Source organism: Drosophila mojavensis, unplaced genomic scaffold, assembly GCF_018153725.1.
Source record: "Drosophila mojavensis isolate 15081-1352.22 unplaced genomic scaffold, ASM1815372v1 contig_36, whole genome shotgun sequence".
NCBI classification, from domain to species: Eukaryota; Metazoa; Arthropoda; class Insecta; order Diptera; family Drosophilidae; genus Drosophila; species Drosophila mojavensis.
In genome coordinates this window covers 24,455,843-24,473,609 of record NW_025318858.1, presented here as the reverse complement: position 1 = coordinate 24,473,609, position 17,767 = coordinate 24,455,843, and the positions used below count along the sequence as shown (strand labels likewise).

At 44.3% G+C, this 17,767-nt stretch overlaps 2 protein-coding genes across 2 annotated transcripts; one reads left to right on the top strand and one right to left on the bottom strand.

The window, feature by feature from the left end:
* Positions 1-3,610: 3,610 nt before the first annotated feature.
* Positions 3,611-10,021, bottom strand: LOC6577717 (trichohyalin). The gene is made up of 5 exons (XM_032728842.2): positions 9,036-10,021; positions 8,751-8,968; positions 8,536-8,680; positions 7,199-7,882; positions 3,611-6,006 (listed from the first exon to the last, which is right to left on the bottom strand). The coding sequence occupies exons 1-5, from the start codon at positions 9,684-9,686 to the stop codon at positions 3,757-3,759; spliced, it is 3,948 nt and encodes a 1,315-aa protein (XP_032584733.2). The 5' UTR covers positions 9,687-10,021; the 3' UTR covers positions 3,611-3,756.
* Positions 10,022-13,383: 3,362 nt separating this feature from the next.
* On the top strand, positions 13,384-17,054 carry LOC6577716 (DNA-directed RNA polymerase I subunit RPA2). Its single transcript, XM_002003630.4, has 3 exons — positions 13,384-13,549; positions 13,602-15,101; positions 15,155-17,054. The coding sequence occupies exons 1-3, from the start codon at positions 13,472-13,474 to the stop codon at positions 16,952-16,954; spliced, it is 3,378 nt and encodes a 1,125-aa protein (XP_002003666.2). The 5' UTR covers positions 13,384-13,471; the 3' UTR covers positions 16,955-17,054.
* The last annotated feature ends 713 nt before the right edge of the window (positions 17,055-17,767 follow it).

Genomic DNA, 17,767 nt, shown 5'->3' with positions numbered 1-17,767 from the left:
TGTAGCTGGACTCAAGTCCCGGCCAAAGCTTCTGCTCCACATTTCGCGCATTATTTTCGCGCTCGTTAGCCGCCAGGCAAGGGGCCGACGACTGCAGCATCTTTTGAAGATGCATCACTATCGGCTGCTTGGCAGGTGTTTTGGCATCGATCGTTCAGGCTGTTAATAAATACTTGTACTCGTAGTCCACCAACCGACAGAGAGAGAGAGAGAGAGATAGATAGGGGAATAGAGAGGGAGAGGGAGAGAGCGAGGTGTTCGTAAATTGTTGCTGCAGCGGTTAATACACGTGCATTATTATATGAGGCGACGACTTCCTGAGTTGTTTAACGTTGCTGCTGTTGTTGGCAACTGCCACAGCTGCCCCTTGGCCATGTTTTTGGCGCTCCTGTTGCCACAATTTACTTTTTATGAATGTCAATGGGTTTTTAATTAATTGCATGCAATTGCATTTAATGTTATTTAAGCGTATACCCTGCAGGCACGTTGACGTACCCCGATACTGCTGCTGAGTCTATAAAATATACCAATTAGAACTGGTTTCAGCCTCGATAAAACTTTGTTTAAATCGAATGCAATTACGTATGGTTACTATAATACTATGAAATGTAACATTTATTACAAGCTCTAGAGTTCATCAAAATGAAAAATATGGATTTGAAAATATACTTGAATTTATACAATCGAGAGTATATTCAAGTGAAGCTCGCCTTTCGTAAGCTAACTAGTCTCTGTTGCGCTTTAATTTATTTCTTTTTTGATAGAGCTTCTTTTATGTGAATTTTATGATTTTGGACTTTTGAGTTTCTGCTGCTTAAAACGTTCCACATAAATCCCCAATTAATTATGGTCAATTAATAAAAATGCGCAACGCTCGTTAAATTAAAACTTTTTATGCGCCAATAAACGCGAAGCTCAAATAATTTCAAATTTCAATTCGAAATCTTTTCAATTTTGATTATTTTCTCTGTGTGTAAACGATGTGATTGTGTTGTTTTTCCTTTGTGTATGTTATTTGTTTTGTTTTTTTCTTGTTCAAGCTACCCGCAGTTCATTAAAGGCGCTTAAATTGTATTTCATTGTGGGCTGTGGGCGTGGCCGGCTGCGCCAGAAGCGCACAAATCCAATTTAAATGCAGCTGAAGACGCAGAGCAGACCAGATCCAAGTCAAGCCGAGCCGAGCCGAACCGAACCAAGCCAAGTCGACCGAGCTGTGAGCGACCCCCTGTGCGTCTCATTGTCGTAAATCACACATTAAAATATTTATTTGTATTTTTACTTGTTTAAAAATTAGTTAAAAGCCCGCGGCGAGACGCAAACTGAGTTGAAGATCGGAGCTAAAGTTGGAGACGGGGCAAGAGACCTCTCCAAGTGGAGTTCGAAGCTTCGCGTCGCTTTTGTTGTGTGAGTGAATTTTAATTTCCTTTTTATGATATTTTAATTTATTTCAACGTAAATCAAAACCAAAACGAGCTGTGCTCCACAGTCAACAGCCGTCGCGGTCCCCTCGATCCCCTTCGACTTCCAGAGGCTGCACTTTTAATAAATTAGATTACCTTGCTGCGCATAACGGAGGCGGCAGCAACAGGGACAGCGGCGCTTCCTTCGTGCCAACTGCATAAATCTTGTGCATCGAGAGCCTAGAGTAGGACGAATCTCTAATAAAGAAGCAGCTGATGTGACACGAGCACGCACAAAAGCTGATAGGACAACCACGATTTATAACTATATAAATTTAGATAGGAGAAAAATCTTCCGAAAATAATATGAAAAATTCTTCAAGCATTCTTTGAGACAAATATATTTTTTTTAAATAAATAAAATATAAATAATATACTATACGATAATTTAATATATATGTAATAATAACATATCTAATTATATTATATTATACAAAAATAAATATTATGATCTCTTATAATATTCATATAATTCATATTATAATAGTAAAAATATGTCTCGTTAAATATTTAAATATTTTAAAAATATTTTATTTATATATATATATATATATTTTTTTTTTTTAATTAATTACTTAATTTTCAGTAAAGCAAAAATTCAGCCTACCTATGCAGAATATTCGTGCCTGTTTTATTTGTAATTTATATACAATATCAACACGCGTCCATCGCTAGCTGCGGCTGGCGCACTTCCAAGCTGGCCTGGAAATGACGCGCAGACAAAGATTACTTTTTCACAGCTTGTGGTACGTCCGGCTGTTTATTAATTTGACGTTTCCAGTTGCAGCCGCGGTGTAAAGTGGCGCGCCGTCTGCAACAATTTGTATACATTTTTAGCCAGCAGCAGCCGAGCCCAATCTTTTGGGGGGCGTGTCGCAAACCACCTACAGAAATTAAAGGCACTTAACGTAAAGCTGTGCTTCAGCCGCAGCTCGGTTCGAAATGCACTCATACTCCGTCTTGTTATTCACACTGCCTCCTTAAATGTTAGAGGCAAACTAAAAGTAAACCTTGCTAAAGATTTAGAAATTGGAAAAGAGCTTTTGGCAGAAAGCTCAATAGAATGAATGTAGTACGGCTAATTCTTAGCAGATGGCGCTGCACTCTTATACGCTGTAAAGTATGCAATGAAACCTGTTGCAGCTCGAGCTGTTAATCCTGCGCAACATGTTGGCTCAAACAAGCTGCATGCTGCAACTGGAAGTGTTCATTTTTAGCAAAAGAGGGGAAATGTAACAGAGCTGTAATGTTAATAAGCTAACAGTGACTGTTATTGGTGAACATTTAACAGCAGTATGCATGAAATAAAACTGCTATGTTAAGCTATTTTATTTAACATTCGATGTGTGAGAGTTGCTTGGAGTGGGTGGCTGTTGCTGTTAAAGACGTTTGCCGGATAAGTTAATGTAGAAACTCTGTTCGTCTTTGGCAAGCATAAGAGACTGTGTTTTCTTTATGCCTGACTACTTTCCATCGCGCCACCACCCCCAACAAATTTGCATTATATCAGAGAGCGTTTGCATACAGACGGGGAAGCAGTAGAGGATGCGCTAACTATTCGCACTTTTTGCTTGCATATGCAAAAGGATAATGCGACAGCCATCCAACTCCCTTCCTGTCACTGTCAACTCTTTAGCTGCCACATATGTCGGTCCCGACTATCGGGTCTGTCACAAGTATTCTCACTGTCCTGCCGGTCTGTGAGTGAGCGGGCAAATCCCACGTAAATCTATCTGCGAAATTCTTGTCATGCATACGAATCTAATAACTGAAATCTTTGCGACGCTCCCACCCGCCCACACTCTACACGAAGTTGACTAAATGCAATACTGTTGCTACTCTTCTTCTGCTGCTTCTTCTTTATAGCCAATATCCTTATTTATGACCGACGATTAACCGGGTCTACTTTATTCAGCTATTAAGGAGCAATTCTCTTCCTATTTCTATTCATTTTCAACGCGTTTTGTAATTTTCTTTGTTTTATTATCATTTATATACGTTTTTTTTCGAAATCTTACAAACTCATATCTAGTAAACACTTTTTCATATTTTTTAAGTCAATAAATAAAGCCCAGTGTAAGCAATTGATATACATACATATATGAATATACATATGTATACAAAATAGTTATAGGAATCGGGCTGAGCAGTTAATCCAGCGAGTATTCGTAGTATATATTTTAATTCTAATGAACATGATTTGTATATAATAGTTATAAAGAAGTCCATTCTGATTCCATTTGGCTGGAATACAGTCCTGTTAGAAAGTCTTGATTTCAAATTTTCCCTTTTCCTTCTACTGCTCTGGCTCCTGTGTTTCCAACTTCTCAAATTCCGCCTGCTTCTCTTCTAGGCCAGATTCCGTCTGTTCCAGCTTCTCTTGTTTTTCACACTCCTGCTTCTTTAGCTCACTAGCGCCTATCTGCTCCTGCTTCTCCAGCATTTCATCTTCCTTCTCCTCTTCTTCGCCTTGACCCGCTGTGGGATAGGGCAGCGAGCGCAATCGCAGAACCATATCCTCCAGTGTCTCTGCCTTGGTCTCTGTCACAGTCTCAACTTTATCCGCCTTGCTGCGCTTCTTGTGGGCATCCTCATGCCTTGCGGCGGCACAGAGCTGCGCCTGGGGCCGACTCCTGGCTGACGGCGTCTTGGGTATAGCGCCTGTAGATTGACGCAACGCCAACTGGCTGGCCGTGGTTGTGACCGTCGCAGAGCAGTCAGCTCCACTGGCCTCCTCCACAATGTTGGTGCTGCTGCTGCTATTGCTGGTGACCTGCTGCCCTACGGGCAACGTCTGCTCGAGCAGCTCTGCCTCCTGCCTTCTGCTCGCCTCTCGCTGTGCTATGCGATTGATCATGGCGGTTCCTCGCTCCGACGTATTGCTCAGACGTGCTATCAGCTCGTCGCCCTGCTGTTCGAGTCGACGCAATCGCTCCGCTCGATTGGCCGAAACGCGCTCAATGTCTTCCAGGCGTTGCTCCACGGTCAGCGAAAGACTAGCCGCAGTCTCAGCCTCAGATTGAGTTTGAACCTGACTCTGAGTTTGAGTCTGATCCTGACTATCGTAACGTTCGTGCAGCGTGTCCAATCGATTGGCCAAGCCCTCACCTCGCTCTGTGTTTCGAGAGAGCTGGGCGATCAGTTGTTGACTCTCATGCTCTAAGCGCTGCAGACGCGCCGCACGCCGAGCAATAGATGCCTGCTCCTCGGCTGTCAAGGGTGATTCGGTCTCCGCAGCAGGCTCTTCTTTGGGCTCCTCCTCGGTGTTGCTCTCGAAGCTGGCCTCGCGACTGGGCGCACGTCGAATACGATCCAGGGACTTCTTCAAATAGTGTCCACGATCTGTGGTGCGCTTGATGCGTGACAATAGCTGGCGCGACTCCTCCTCCAGTCGACCCAGGCGCTCGGAGCGTTTGCGCGTATACTCCTCCTCGCGGGGCGTTAGAGAGCCGCCGCCTGTGGCCGGTGCAGAGCTGGCGCGGGTCATGCGCTCCAGGCGCTTCCGGTTGATGAACTCATCGAGCGGCACAGCATGCTGCACGGGTGCAATCTCGTCCTGGAAGCGACACAGCTGCACCTCGAGGCGCTCCCGATTGCCAGAGGTCTCCAGCACCTGTTGTATCAACGATTGGCATTGCTGTTCCAGCTTCTGTATGCGACTGGCCGTGCCCGAGTCTGCGGGCGACGAGTGTGGGGAGTTGCCTGCGGTTGCTTGCAACTTGCCCCGCTGCCTGCTGCGTGAGCTGTGTGCAGTTCTGGCCACTGCTCCACGTGATGTGCCAGCCACATCTTGCTGCAGATGCTGCTGCTGTTCCTGCTCCATCTCCTGCTCCTCTTCGTCCTCCTCCGTCTCCGTCTCGCGCCAGCCGCAAGTGGGCGGTGCACTGTTCCAGCGCAACACAATTTCCTCATCGTCCGCTTCCAGTCCGGCTGCAGCAGCCGCCTGGCGACCCGGCGATGTGCTCTGCATGCGTTTTATTTTTCGTGTATGCTCAAACTGATCCCTCAAGTGCTTGCGACGGGGCGCAGCGTCCCCAGCCACAGCCACAGCCACCGCCACCGATGCAGCCGCAGCTGACGCTTCATCAACTACTGCTGGCCCTGCCCCAGCTGCCGCTGCTGCTGCTGCGGCTGTGTCCTCATCCGACTGGGGTCCAGAGTCGCTGTAACCACTTTCCGCCGAATGATTGGCATCCTCCAGTTTGCGTCGCGCAAATTCGCGTCGCCAATCATTGCACTGTTCCTGGCTCTCATCGTTCTTGGCCCGTGCCGCCGCCCATTTGCGTCGACAGTACTCCAGCTCATCCTTCAGCTCGCTGAGCAGGCGGCGCTTCTGCTGCAGCTGATAGCGCAGTATTTGCTCCTGTGTGTGCAGCTGGCGATGCTGACGCTGCATTTTGCCAACCAGATGCCAAGTCTTCGTCAGCTCTAAGCTGACCGCACTCAAACGCTTCTCCTGCTCGTTCAGCCTGTTGTCCAAGTGACAGTTGAGAGTCTTCAGACGGTTCGTTTCCTTCACCAGTGATTTCTTTTCCATAATCAGATCCTAGAAGAGGCATATTATAGAATATAGCATCATAAAAATGACAGACAATATAGTTCTCCCTGGGTGCACACATATGTATATGTAAACATAGGACGTGAAACCGTGAACTGCTACTTACACAAGGCTGTAAAAGATCATCCTTATAGCTTCACAAAGCCTTTGAAAACCTTAAATATATCTACAATATTTTATCTACCAAACTTCAAATTGCTTTGAATATTGTATATCGATTCTCTTCAAGCGAGTGGAAGTAAGTTTAAAAATTAAAGCTTCCGATGACCATAATTCAACTATATTGACCCCCAATCATGAACGCCATTTAACCATCTAGAACCCTTTAAACCTTGTTGAAGCCAACTTTTGATGGGGTATAAGTTAATCCATATAGCTTCACAAGGCCTTTGAAAACCTTAAATATATCTACAATATTTTATCTACCAAACTTCAAATTGCTTTGAATATTGTATATCGATTCTCTTCAAGCGAGTGGAAGTAAGTTTAAAAATTAAAGCTTTCAATGCCCATAATTCCACTATTATTGACCCCCAATCCTGATCTCCATTTCACCATCTAGAACCCTTCAAGCCTTGTTGAAGCCAACTTTTGATGGGGTATAAGTTTAGCTTGGTACTACCTACTGGTGCTGGCTTCAAAAGCTTACACTGGCCCCCAAATGGAGTGCCAAAATGCTTGCTCACTGGCTTCGATTTGTTGCTAGCCTTTCGCTTTGCTAATCCACTAGCAGGCAACTTTCGCACACGACGCCTCTCGCTTCCCCATCCCCCGTTAGCCAAGTCTCGCCCACTCTGGCAAAAGAGTGTGCAACATGTTTTGTGCTCAACCGATAAATTCAATTATGTGCACAACAACTGGCGCCCACTTTGCTGACTCGAAAAAGCCAGCCGGGGGCACCCGCCCGGACGTCAGCAATAATGAAGCTACGCCTGCTTGGCCTGCACTTTACTAAATAAAGCGCTTAAGTGAATAATGCAAAACTTTGCAACAGCCCAGGACAAGTACGAGAATGAGAACGAGACTGAGCCAAACCAGAGCCTAGACCGACACAGACACGGTCATGGGCCAGGCTGGGGACTTGGCTGCACTTCATCAGCAAACCGGATGCGACAGCTAACAAGCCCGATTGTCCGCAGCACTTGAGCAACAGAAGCGGCAGCATTTGCTTCATACTCACCTTCAGCTTGATGTAGGTCTTGCTGACGCTCAGCTCTGCAGCTTTGCCTGTTGCAGTTGCAGCAGTTGTTGTTGTTGCTGTCGTGGCTGTTGTTGTTGTTGTTACTCCTCCTCCAACGACTGCTCTTGTTGTAGCTGTTGTCGGCGCTGCCTTGTGGCCATCCTCGGCAGCTGCTGGCTGCTCTTCAAACTGCACGCGCTCGATTTTGTGGTGACTCAAGAGCTCCATCAACACTTTCCAAACTTTTGGCAAGTTGCCAATGATTTCTTCGGCCGTGGCAACTTTTCCCATAATTTCGGGCTCATGGCTTTTTAACGAAGCCACAGCAGCGGTCACTCCAGCTCCACCCGCTCCTCCTGCACTGCGCCTGCGATGCTTTTTGACGCTCGGCTCCGGCTTGACAGAGTCCGTGATATCTTCGCCCATAGCTTTGACCTCACCCTCAGTGTTTGGTGTGGGCGTTGCACTGCGACTTTTGTCGCTTTCTGGCTCAACCTCGCCCGACTTGGCCGCCTGCTCGACCAGCTCGAAGAGCAGCTTGGGCAGTGTGGCTCCATCGCTGCAGCTGCCCTCCGCCTGTGTCATTTCGTTCAACAGATCGCGATTCTCCTCCAGCATTTGTGTCAATCGATCAATATCCAAATTATTCTTTCCATTGAATCCCATTACAAGTTGGCTAAACAGCTGTCGACAAAAAAAAATATCGTTGAATGAATAGAATTCGGAAAATGAGTATGGGATTATATAGCATATTAAAGGTATTCTCTTCTATTGCAAGTAATTTTCAACCCTGCGAGTCTCTATATTCAAATGTAACATATCGCCCTTCTATTACATTCTCATAGTCATTCTTCTTCTTATATATATTATAATAATGTGGTATAATAATTCTTATATATATTCTTCTTCTTATATATATTATAATAATGTGGTATAATAATAAGTATAATATTAATATATTATATTTCTGTTTTATAAACATTTCTTCCTCTTTAAGAAAATATATTGCTAATGTATATATAGAACCTTATTCAAGCCTAATAGATTTGCAATATTAATCAAATATTTCTTTGTCTTTGCCTGGACGATTAGTAATATTGAAACTTATGTTGAAACATTTGTTCATATTTTTTGTGGTTGTTTCGGAAATCGTTTCGCATTTTTCATCATTTAACTTTCATTGTTGAATTCTATCCTAATTATAGGAGCTCGCTCTCTATGCTGCTGCCGCTGAGATATAATGTAATGCCATACTCCGATTTATATATAACACAATATTATTTCTCAGCGCAGTTGTGCCTTAACGAAAAGCAGTCGAAAATGTTGTTGATGCCTACCAAATTAACTGCGCCCACTTGCTCCTTGAGGGCACGTTTCTCGTACTTGTGCTCGGCGCACTCCTCGCGCACCTTGGCCAGCTCATCGTTGGCTGTTTCCAGCTCCTTGAGCAGCAATTGATTTCGTTCTTCGCAGCTCTTTGTCCTGCGAAAAAGGAAATTGAAAGTGATGCACACTGACAGCCAGCCAGACTCCCACCCAGGCCCACGCTTACTTCTCCTGCTCGGCGATTAGCTCGTCCTTCTTAATCGAGATGAGGCGCTGTAGATTCTCATACTCCGCAGCAGCCACACGTTGACGCTCCTCGTACAATTGCCTCAGCTGGCGTATGTTGACCAGCTGCCGTTCGTATTCCTGACGCAAGTTGTTGGACATGATCTTCATTTCGCGTTCACTGAACGAGTTCTCGATCTCCGTCAGCTTCATCTTCAGCTGGGGGCGGGCAAAAGAAAAGTGTTAGTTCGGAATGGTAATCTTGCTGGCCTGCTGCTGCTCTAACCTGTGCACATTGCTCCTCCTTGACACTGAGCATCTGCTTGCAACAGCAAATGACCTCCTTAAGGGTGCCCACTTGCCGTTGAACCACATCCAGTTCGCTGCGTAATGAGAGATTATCGGCATTGGCCAATTGCAGGGCCAATTGTGCGTTGGCCAGCTCAATGTTGGCATGCCGACTGCGACTGCTGGGATTCTCATCATCCGGATCAGGCTGCGACTCCTGAGCAACCACCGCCCCACCCACTGCTGCCTCTACCTGCTCAGATGGTGCTTGTCGTCTTAGACGTTGATTTTCAGCCTTCTCCTGTGCCAGCTGCTCACGCAATTTAGTCAGCTCCTCACGCATCTCCTGCACAGCTGTTTGACGTGCCAAACGCTTAGCGGCCAACTGCTCCCGGAACTCCTCCAGAGTGGAGCCATCGCCCTCGGGCTTAACCTCCTCTGCTGATGCTGTTGCTGCTGCATCCGTTGGCTCCGTCTTGGGCGACGGGTCCATAGCCTGCACCGGCTGCAGCTGCTGCTCCTGAACTTGCTGTAGTATTAAGTTTTCGTGTTCTATTTGCTGCCACCAGGGCTCGTCGGGTGCGTCTGTGGACGTTGCGGCTGGCACTGAATCATGGGCTGACTGACTCGTTGACTCTGCATTTCCCATTCTTGCGTTGCTTTTTTAATGCTGCAGCCCGAAGAACAAAGAAACGATCCGCTGGCTGCCCCTGTTTCTGGTATGCCAAATGCACTCGATTTATTGCTGTTGTTGTTGTTGCTGTTGCTGTTGTTATGGCCAGCAGCTACTGCGTCTGTTTACTTTTTGTGGCACCCGTTGAGATTTACGCTAATGCGACTTTTCTTTTACGTTTCTTCTAGAGCCAGAGAACACAAAGAGACGACCGCCCAGCCAGCTGCGCCTTCTCCCACAATTTCGATCAGGCCAACTGTTTCAAGTTAAACAACAACAGAAACAAACAAAAAACTTGGCACACACACCTCAGTCGCTCTCTCTATATATGTATATATATATAGATATATATATATATATATATATTTCTATCGCACGCGCGATTTCGCAATTTTTATTGACTTTCGCTTTTCACAAGAATCACAAGACTAAGAAGTTATAGTAGTTGGTTTATCTATTTATATATCCTAGCGTATATATTGCCAACTAATATACTTCTTTGCTCATTAACTAATAGTTAAAAAATATGTCTACAAAAAACTTTGAAGTAATTCTCTAGTATACATATGGATGCTCATAGCATACGCGTGTTCGTATGGAAAATTTTCGATTTTCTATCTTCCGTCGCGAGGATCTTTTCGCTTAGCCAGCTCGTGAAAAACTGAGTGAACATTTTCTAATGGATTGCTATTTTTAAAAAGCCCGATGAAAAAAGCAAGAAAGATCAGAAATTCTCTTGCTCTATGCTCTATGCGCTCTATGCTTGGCTCTCGGTCAGGGCTGCCTGCCCAAACGCTTTGTTGCATCGGCAAGTAGGCAGAAGAAAGAAATAAAACAAAAACAAAGAGGCACAGAAGATAATTCGACTCTCGGGTACGAGAAAGGATTTTCCCCGAATCCCTTAGTTTATATATGATTTTATTTTAATGCATTTCATATCAAAATCTGTCACATGAATAGATTTAAATTTAGCTGCGACACGTCAAGTCCGATTATGACTAAGAGACAAATAAAACAGTTGCCACATTTGATCAAAAACAAAATAAGTAGCGAGCCATTGCCTTGGCACTGAAACATCTACACACAGAATCTTGCATAAATATTTAGAAACATGAGTTAGATGATGTGAGATGAAAGTAAAGATACCCTAGTACAATAACAAATTATTTTTAGTATAAATATATAATAATAAATCATCCTATTTATCCTAACTATGCGCCATGGTAGCCCATGATAATTCAATTCCATTCCTCAGTTAGTCTCGCCAAAATATTTTAAAACATATACTCATCTCCTGTTCATAGCACAGCTAATATTTTGAGAGCGTTATCAAACTCGACTATATGATTATATGAAATGAAAAATGAAATACCCTAGCAATCATTTATAGACATGATTAACTGTGATTTCTATTACACTAGTCTAATATATGTGCTAAAATTAGATTCATGATTGGATTTAGCTTTTAAGTACTAACCGCATGTTAATTACATAGCTAAAATTTTGAGGATATTATCCATTTCAAATATACATCATATGTATGAAATAAAACATTTAGTTATTTAAGTAGCTAATTATCGCGTCAGCTATAAATATATAAGAAAATACTGCCCAGAGCCAAAATAAACAACTGCATCAAACTTGATAGAAACAGCTTCGCTGACAGCTCAGTTCACACAGGTATATAGAAAGTATAAAAGTCGAGGGAGAAAATAACTAATTAAAGTACTCTAGTCGGTCGTGCCTGATTCGGATATACTCTGTACTATATCTAGATCTGTTATGTTAAAAATTATATCTCTTTTATGGGGAATGCCATGGTTGCTTCAGCTCTGCCCTAAATTTCCATTTCCAATGTGTTCAGGGTAAAATGAAATTACCCTTTCCTAAGAGTACTTTCTATCATATGAACGTTAGCTGTGAGTCTTAACTTAAGTCTAATGAGACTTACAAACAATCTGGCATATTACCTATTAGGAAAGCAAACAAATGCAAGTATTTTAAATCAGAGCAAAAATATCTGGTATACACTTTCTATATGGCGTAGCATTTGTGCAGATGCTGTAGTGTTTGCATTGTTTTTTCAGATGCACTCCCACCGAAAAGTTTTTGGCAAAAGTTTCAAATGAAAATGCATTTTGCAACAGATTTTTCCACAGGCAGCGCCAATTTTCCTCCTACTGGATGCCGTTTTTTTCTTTTTTCGGCTAACTTGCCCATTGTCGACGGCATTTGAAAAAGTGGGAAACACGCAGCAATGACTTTGAATGAGCGCAACGTGAAGGCGCGAGGCGGGAGGTACGGGTGGCGGCTGGTGTAGCGCACACACATTTGCTACGGTTTCCTGCTGGTGCTGCTAAGTGTCGCCCCTCACCAGAGCAGCGGGCGTAGAGCGACACACGCGTAGAGACACTGAGCAGCGAGCAGCGAGCAGCTCAGGCTTGAAAATGAAAATCAACAATGCAATTTGCCATGTTGCCTCTTTGTTAGCCCGGCCAAAAAGGGACAACAACAACAACAACAAAAGTGAAAATAATATAAAATGTAAGCGACTAAAACTTGAAGCGCGTTTGCCAAAGTTGGCAAAACCATGACACGCCCCGCCCTCTCCCCCACCTCCAATACCGGCGGATGCCTTGATCAACTTTGGTCGAGATTGCGCCAGGCAAATGTGCAAGCGGCAAGGACAGTGCCAGCAAAAAGTTGATGCCAAAGCAAGTGAGAGTGAGTGAGAGAAAGAGAGAGATAGAGAGAGGGATAAACAGAAGAAGATAGCATGCTTGAGAAAGTGTGCATTGTGTTCATTATAATGGCATAATAAACCGAAGCGCCAGGGTTGCTCTTGTTGTTGTTGTTGCTGTTATTATTATTGTTGTCGCTTGGCTTCTCGTGTTTTCTCAAGTTTCAGCAGTTATTCTTTGACTGGCTGAAGTTAATAATAACTAATGAAACTTTTGCAGCTTCATTATGCCAAAAACGGACTCACATAGAGAGCTGCCTGTCATATAGTATGGCATATGCCCCTGCGGTTAATTAACGTTACTTGGACCAATATACACCCTAGCCGAAAGCTTAAGTTAATCTACAATGTTGAGGCCAAGGATGCAAGCCTACCAAGCTGTGCATTTGTAAGCAGCAGACACTCGCATAACTAATGCAACAAACTTGTGCATATTTTGCGGCTGAGTATGCCCAAACAACAACATCAACAACAGCAACATAACAACAGCAGCTGTAGCAGCAAAATCATAACAAGACAAGCAGGCAACTTCATTAAGCAGCAACACGTTGACACTTCCGACTCAAGCTTCATTTCCGCAGTTATGCATTTATACATACAAATTGCTGCAGGTCTTACGTGCTTAGGCATCCTTGCAATATTGCGCCAACATTATCCAATCTTTACACTTGCAACACACTTGTAAATATCATCACATATTTAAATAACCAACACGTTTGGCGCAAAACTTTGAATCAGCTGAGCAAGCAAATCACACGAAATGAGGATTACGCCAATGTGCTTGATCAGCACTTTAAAGTGTAACGTCACAAATACACCTTAACCAATCAGAATGGAGCAGATATGACGTAACAGAATTGCTTCCGAGCGACCTTATAATATTCAACGTTCCTGGCCTGCAACAGGTTGGCAGCGCCATCGATAGACATGAGTAAATTATCGATTACTTTAACAGCACGTGCAACGGGAAGAGCCGTTTGACTTTGTTTACGTTTTTATTTGTGAAAAGAATTCTTGAATAATGGACAAAATGAAAGATTATCCAGTGCTGACAAATTCACGACCCGAATTCAAGCAAATACCCAAAAAACTAAATAAGGTAAATACGTTGAGTGCTGCCGAGTAAAATTTTAATACAACTTGTCTTGCAGCATCTAGCAAATTTGGGTGCACCGCATGTGGAGTCTTTCAACGAAATGTTAAGTGTCGGCTTGGGGCATGTCGCCAAACATATTGTGCCACAGCAATTTCAGACACCTGCCGGTGAGCGGATTAGCATAAATATTGACAGCATTTGGATATCCAAGCCACAGGTGCCGATGGACGTGATTGACGTGCGCACACGTGAAATATATCCAACAGATGCTCGACAATTGCACGCTTCCTACTCGGGCGTGTGCTCAGTGAGACTTGGCTGGTCTGTGAATGACCTAGAAAAACCCTCCATCAATATGGATCTAGGCGACGTGCCAGTCATGCTGCGTTCACATGCCTGCAACTTGGGCAGCGCATCGCCCGCTGAGATGGTGAAGCATGGAGAGCACGACAGCGAATGGGGCGGAATTTTCGTGATACGCGGCAATGAGAAAATCGTTCGCATGCTCATAATGACGCGACGCAACTATCCGATCTGTGTGAAGCGCTCCTCGTGGAAGGATCGCGGTCACAATTTTAGCGAACTTGGCATCATGGTGCAGACTGTGCGAGACGATGAGATGTCCTTGACAAATGTGTTGCATTATCTCAACAATGGCACCGCTCGTTTCATGTTCTCGCACGTCAAACGGCTGTCCTATGTGCCCGTCTGTCTTATACTCAAGTGTCTCATGGACTACACAGACGAGCAGATATATAATTGCCTGGTGCAGGGCTACGAGTCGGATCAATACTATTTGACTTGTGTGCAGAGCATGTTGCGTGATGTGCAGAACGAGGGCGTTTACACATCGGCCCAATGTCGCTCATTCATTGGCACACTGTTTCGGTCACGTTTCCAAGAGGTGCCGGAGTGGATGCCAGATGAGGCTGTAACGGAATTCATCATCCGCGAACGCATTATGGTCCATTTGAACACCAATGAAGAGAAGTTCCAGCTCATCGTGTTCATGGTGCAAAAGCTATTCCAATGCGCTCAGGGCAAATTCAAGGTTGAGAATGTCGACTCAGCCATGATGCAAGAAGTTCTGCTGCCCGGACATCTCTACCAAAAGTACTTGGGCGAACGCCTTGAGATGTGGCTGATGCATCTGCGTAAATGTTTACTAAAAAAGCTTAATACTCCGGACTCGCTGGTGAGCAGCAGCATCATGACGCAGTGCATGCGACAGGCGGGTGGCGTTGGCCGAGCCATGGAATCCTTCCTGGCCACGGGTAACGTAGCCTCGCGCACTGGCCTGGGTCTGATGCAGAGCACCGGTCTTGTAATAATGGCCGAGAATATCAATCGCATGCGGTACATGTCCCATTTTCGTGCTATCCATCGTGGCTCCTATTTCACAACTATGCGAACTACAGAGGCTCGTCAGCTGCTGCCCGATGCCTGGGGCTTCATTTGCCCAGTGCACACGCCCGATGGAACGCCCTGTGGTCTGCTTAACCATTTGACCCTGACTTGCGAGATATCAAAACGTCCGGATCCCAAATTGGTGCAAGTGAGTAGTCTTCCAGCCATTGATCCCGCCTATACTTAATATATTCTTTACAGGCTATTCCCTCTATGCTCTTAGAGATGGGCATGATACCATTATCACAACAAGGCCAGCCAGATGCCAAACTGTACGTGGTATTCCTGGATGGCAAGCATCTGGGTCACATATTCCAGACCGAGGCTAACAAAATAGTGGAGGACTTGCGTTATGCCAAAATAACGGGTAAAGTTCCCGAAATGATGGAGATCGGTTTTATACCCTATAAGAAAAATGGCCAGTTCCCTGGTCTGTTTCTTTGCACGGGCCCCACCCGTATGATGCGTCCCGTATGGAATCTTAAATGGCGGCGTGTCGAATACATTGGCACATTGGAGCAACTATATATGGAAATAGCCATAGACGAGAAGGAAATGTATCCAGATTTTACCACTCATCTTGAATTGTCGAAAACTCACTTCATGAGCAATTTGGCCAACTTGATACCCATGCCGGACTACAATCAATCGCCTCGTAACATGTACCAGTGTCAGATGGGAAAGCAGACGATGGGCACGCCCTGTCTCAACTGGTCCAAGCAAGCAGCCAACAAGCTCTACCGCTTGCAGACACCAGCGACGCCTCTGTTCCGTCCGGTGCACTATGATAACATACAGCTGGATGACTTTGCCATGGGCACTAATGCGATTGTGGCTGTCATTTCATACACCGGCTATGACATGGAGGACGCCATGATCATCAATAAGTCAGCCTATGAGCGTGGATTCGCCTATGGCAGCATCTACAAATCCAAGTTTGTACAGCTGTCCAAGAAGCAAAGCTATTTTGCGCGCCATCCGCATATGCCGGAGCTGATCAAGCACTTGGATACTGATGGACTGCCGCATCCGGGCACCAAGCTAAGCTATGGTTCGCCTCTGTATTGCTACTTCGATGGCGAGGTCTCCACATACAAAGTGGTCAAAATGGATGAGAAGGAGGACTGCATTGTGGACAGCGTGCGCCAGTTGGGCAGCTTTGAGATAATGCCTCGCAAGACCGTTTGCATAACGCTGCGTGTTGCACGTCCAGCAACGATTGGCGATAAGTTCGCCTCGCGTGCCGGACAAAAGGGTATCTGCTCGCAGAAATATCCCGCTGAGGATTTGCCCTTCACCGAATCCGGACTCATACCTGACATTGTGTTCAATCCCCACGGTTTCCCCTCGCGTATGACAATCGCTATGATGATCGAAACGATGGCAGGCAAGAGCGCTGCCCTCCATGGCGGTGTCTACGATGCGACACCGTTTCGCTTCTCCGAGGACAACACAGCTATCGATTACTTTGGCAAAATGCTGGAGGCTGGAGGCTATAACTATTACGGCACAGAGCGTCTATACTCCGGCGTAGATGGACGCGAAATGACAGCGGATATATTCTTTGGCGTGGTGCACTATCAACGACTGCGTCACATGGTCTTCGATAAGTGGCAAGTGCGATCGACGGGCGCCGTCGAGGCACGCACCAATCAGCCGATCAAGGGACGCAAGCGTGGTGGTGGTGTACGTTTTGGAGAGATGGAACGCGATGCCTTGATCTCGCATGGTGCGGCATTCCTACTGCAGGATCGACTCTTTCACAATTCGGACAAAACGCACACATTGGTATGCCACAAATGCGGCAGCATCTTGGCGCCACTGCAGCAGATTATTAAGCGCAACCAGACAGGCGGATTGTCCTCCATGCCAGAGACGTGTCGCCTTTGCGGGGACAGCAGCGGTGTCTCCATGATCGAAATACCCTTCTCGTTCAAGTTTCTGGTCACCGAGCTGAGCTCGGTCAATATAAATGCCAGATTCAAGCTGAATCAGATTTGAGCTTAGTTAATCAATTGTTGACATACTTATTGCATATTATACCCATACCTATTCATTATTTGTAATAAAGTTGCGAGATATGAATGTCTCCTATATTGGATTTCTATTTTTTTTTTTTAACTTTCTCCGAGTGAAACAACAAAATCGTTCGCACGTTAGATTTTTTAAATTTCCATAGATTTTTATTTATTTTAAATACATATTTCCTTTTGTTTACAGTTAAATTCCTGCATTTGCTATCTGTAGTTGATTTTTTTATTTTTATTTATTTATTTTTTTTTTATAGTTGATGTTATCTTCAAATGTCGAATTCGTTTAACAATTTAACTATCGCAGCGTTTAGAAAATAAATTTCCCAATTGCATGCAAATAATAGCTTAAAAAATGTGTATATTTGTTTTATATTTATATATATGTATATTCATTTATTATTCAAATGTATTATCTGCTTGTTCTTGTGTTTCCTGCTTGCAACATTTTATGGCGCTTCAGATGCACATCGGGGGAATAGTTAATACTTGCTGATTGATATTCAATGTATGTACTTAATATGATTATGCCAAACACAACTTCGACTGAATTTTGAATTTCGAACAATTTCTATATAATTTATATTTTTCTTTTTTTACAATCATATCTATGGTACATATACGAAATAATACATGGTACATGCTCATCAGGATCAATCGAGAATTTTTTCTATACGTATAATAATAAATTGTTGTAATGCTTGTCCTTTAATATATATGTACTTGTAGTAGTATTTGTAGTATACTTTATTATTATATTAGTTTGTTCAAGTTCAACAATATA

Coding starts and splice junctions, on each gene's coding strand:
- LOC6577717 (XM_032728842.2), bottom strand. CDS start 9,686: ATGGGAAATGCAGAGTCAACGAGTCAGTCAGCCCATGATTCAGTGCCA. Junction 8,969..9,035: donor AGGAGGAGCAATGTGCACAG/GTTAGAGCAGCA, acceptor GCCCGCCCCCAG/CTGAAGATGAAGCTGACGGA. Junction 6,007..7,198: donor AGACCTACATCAAGCTGAAG/GTGAGTATGAAG, acceptor TGCCTCTTCTAG/GATCTGATTATGGAAAAGAA.
- LOC6577716 (XM_002003630.4), top strand. CDS start 13,472: ATGGACAAAATGAAAGATTATCCAGTGCTGACAAATTCACGACCCGAA. Junction 13,550..13,601: donor TACCCAAAAAACTAAATAAG/GTAAATACGTTG, acceptor CTTGTCTTGCAG/CATCTAGCAAATTTGGGTGC. Junction 15,102..15,154: donor CGGATCCCAAATTGGTGCAA/GTGAGTAGTCTT, acceptor TATTCTTTACAG/GCTATTCCCTCTATGCTCTT.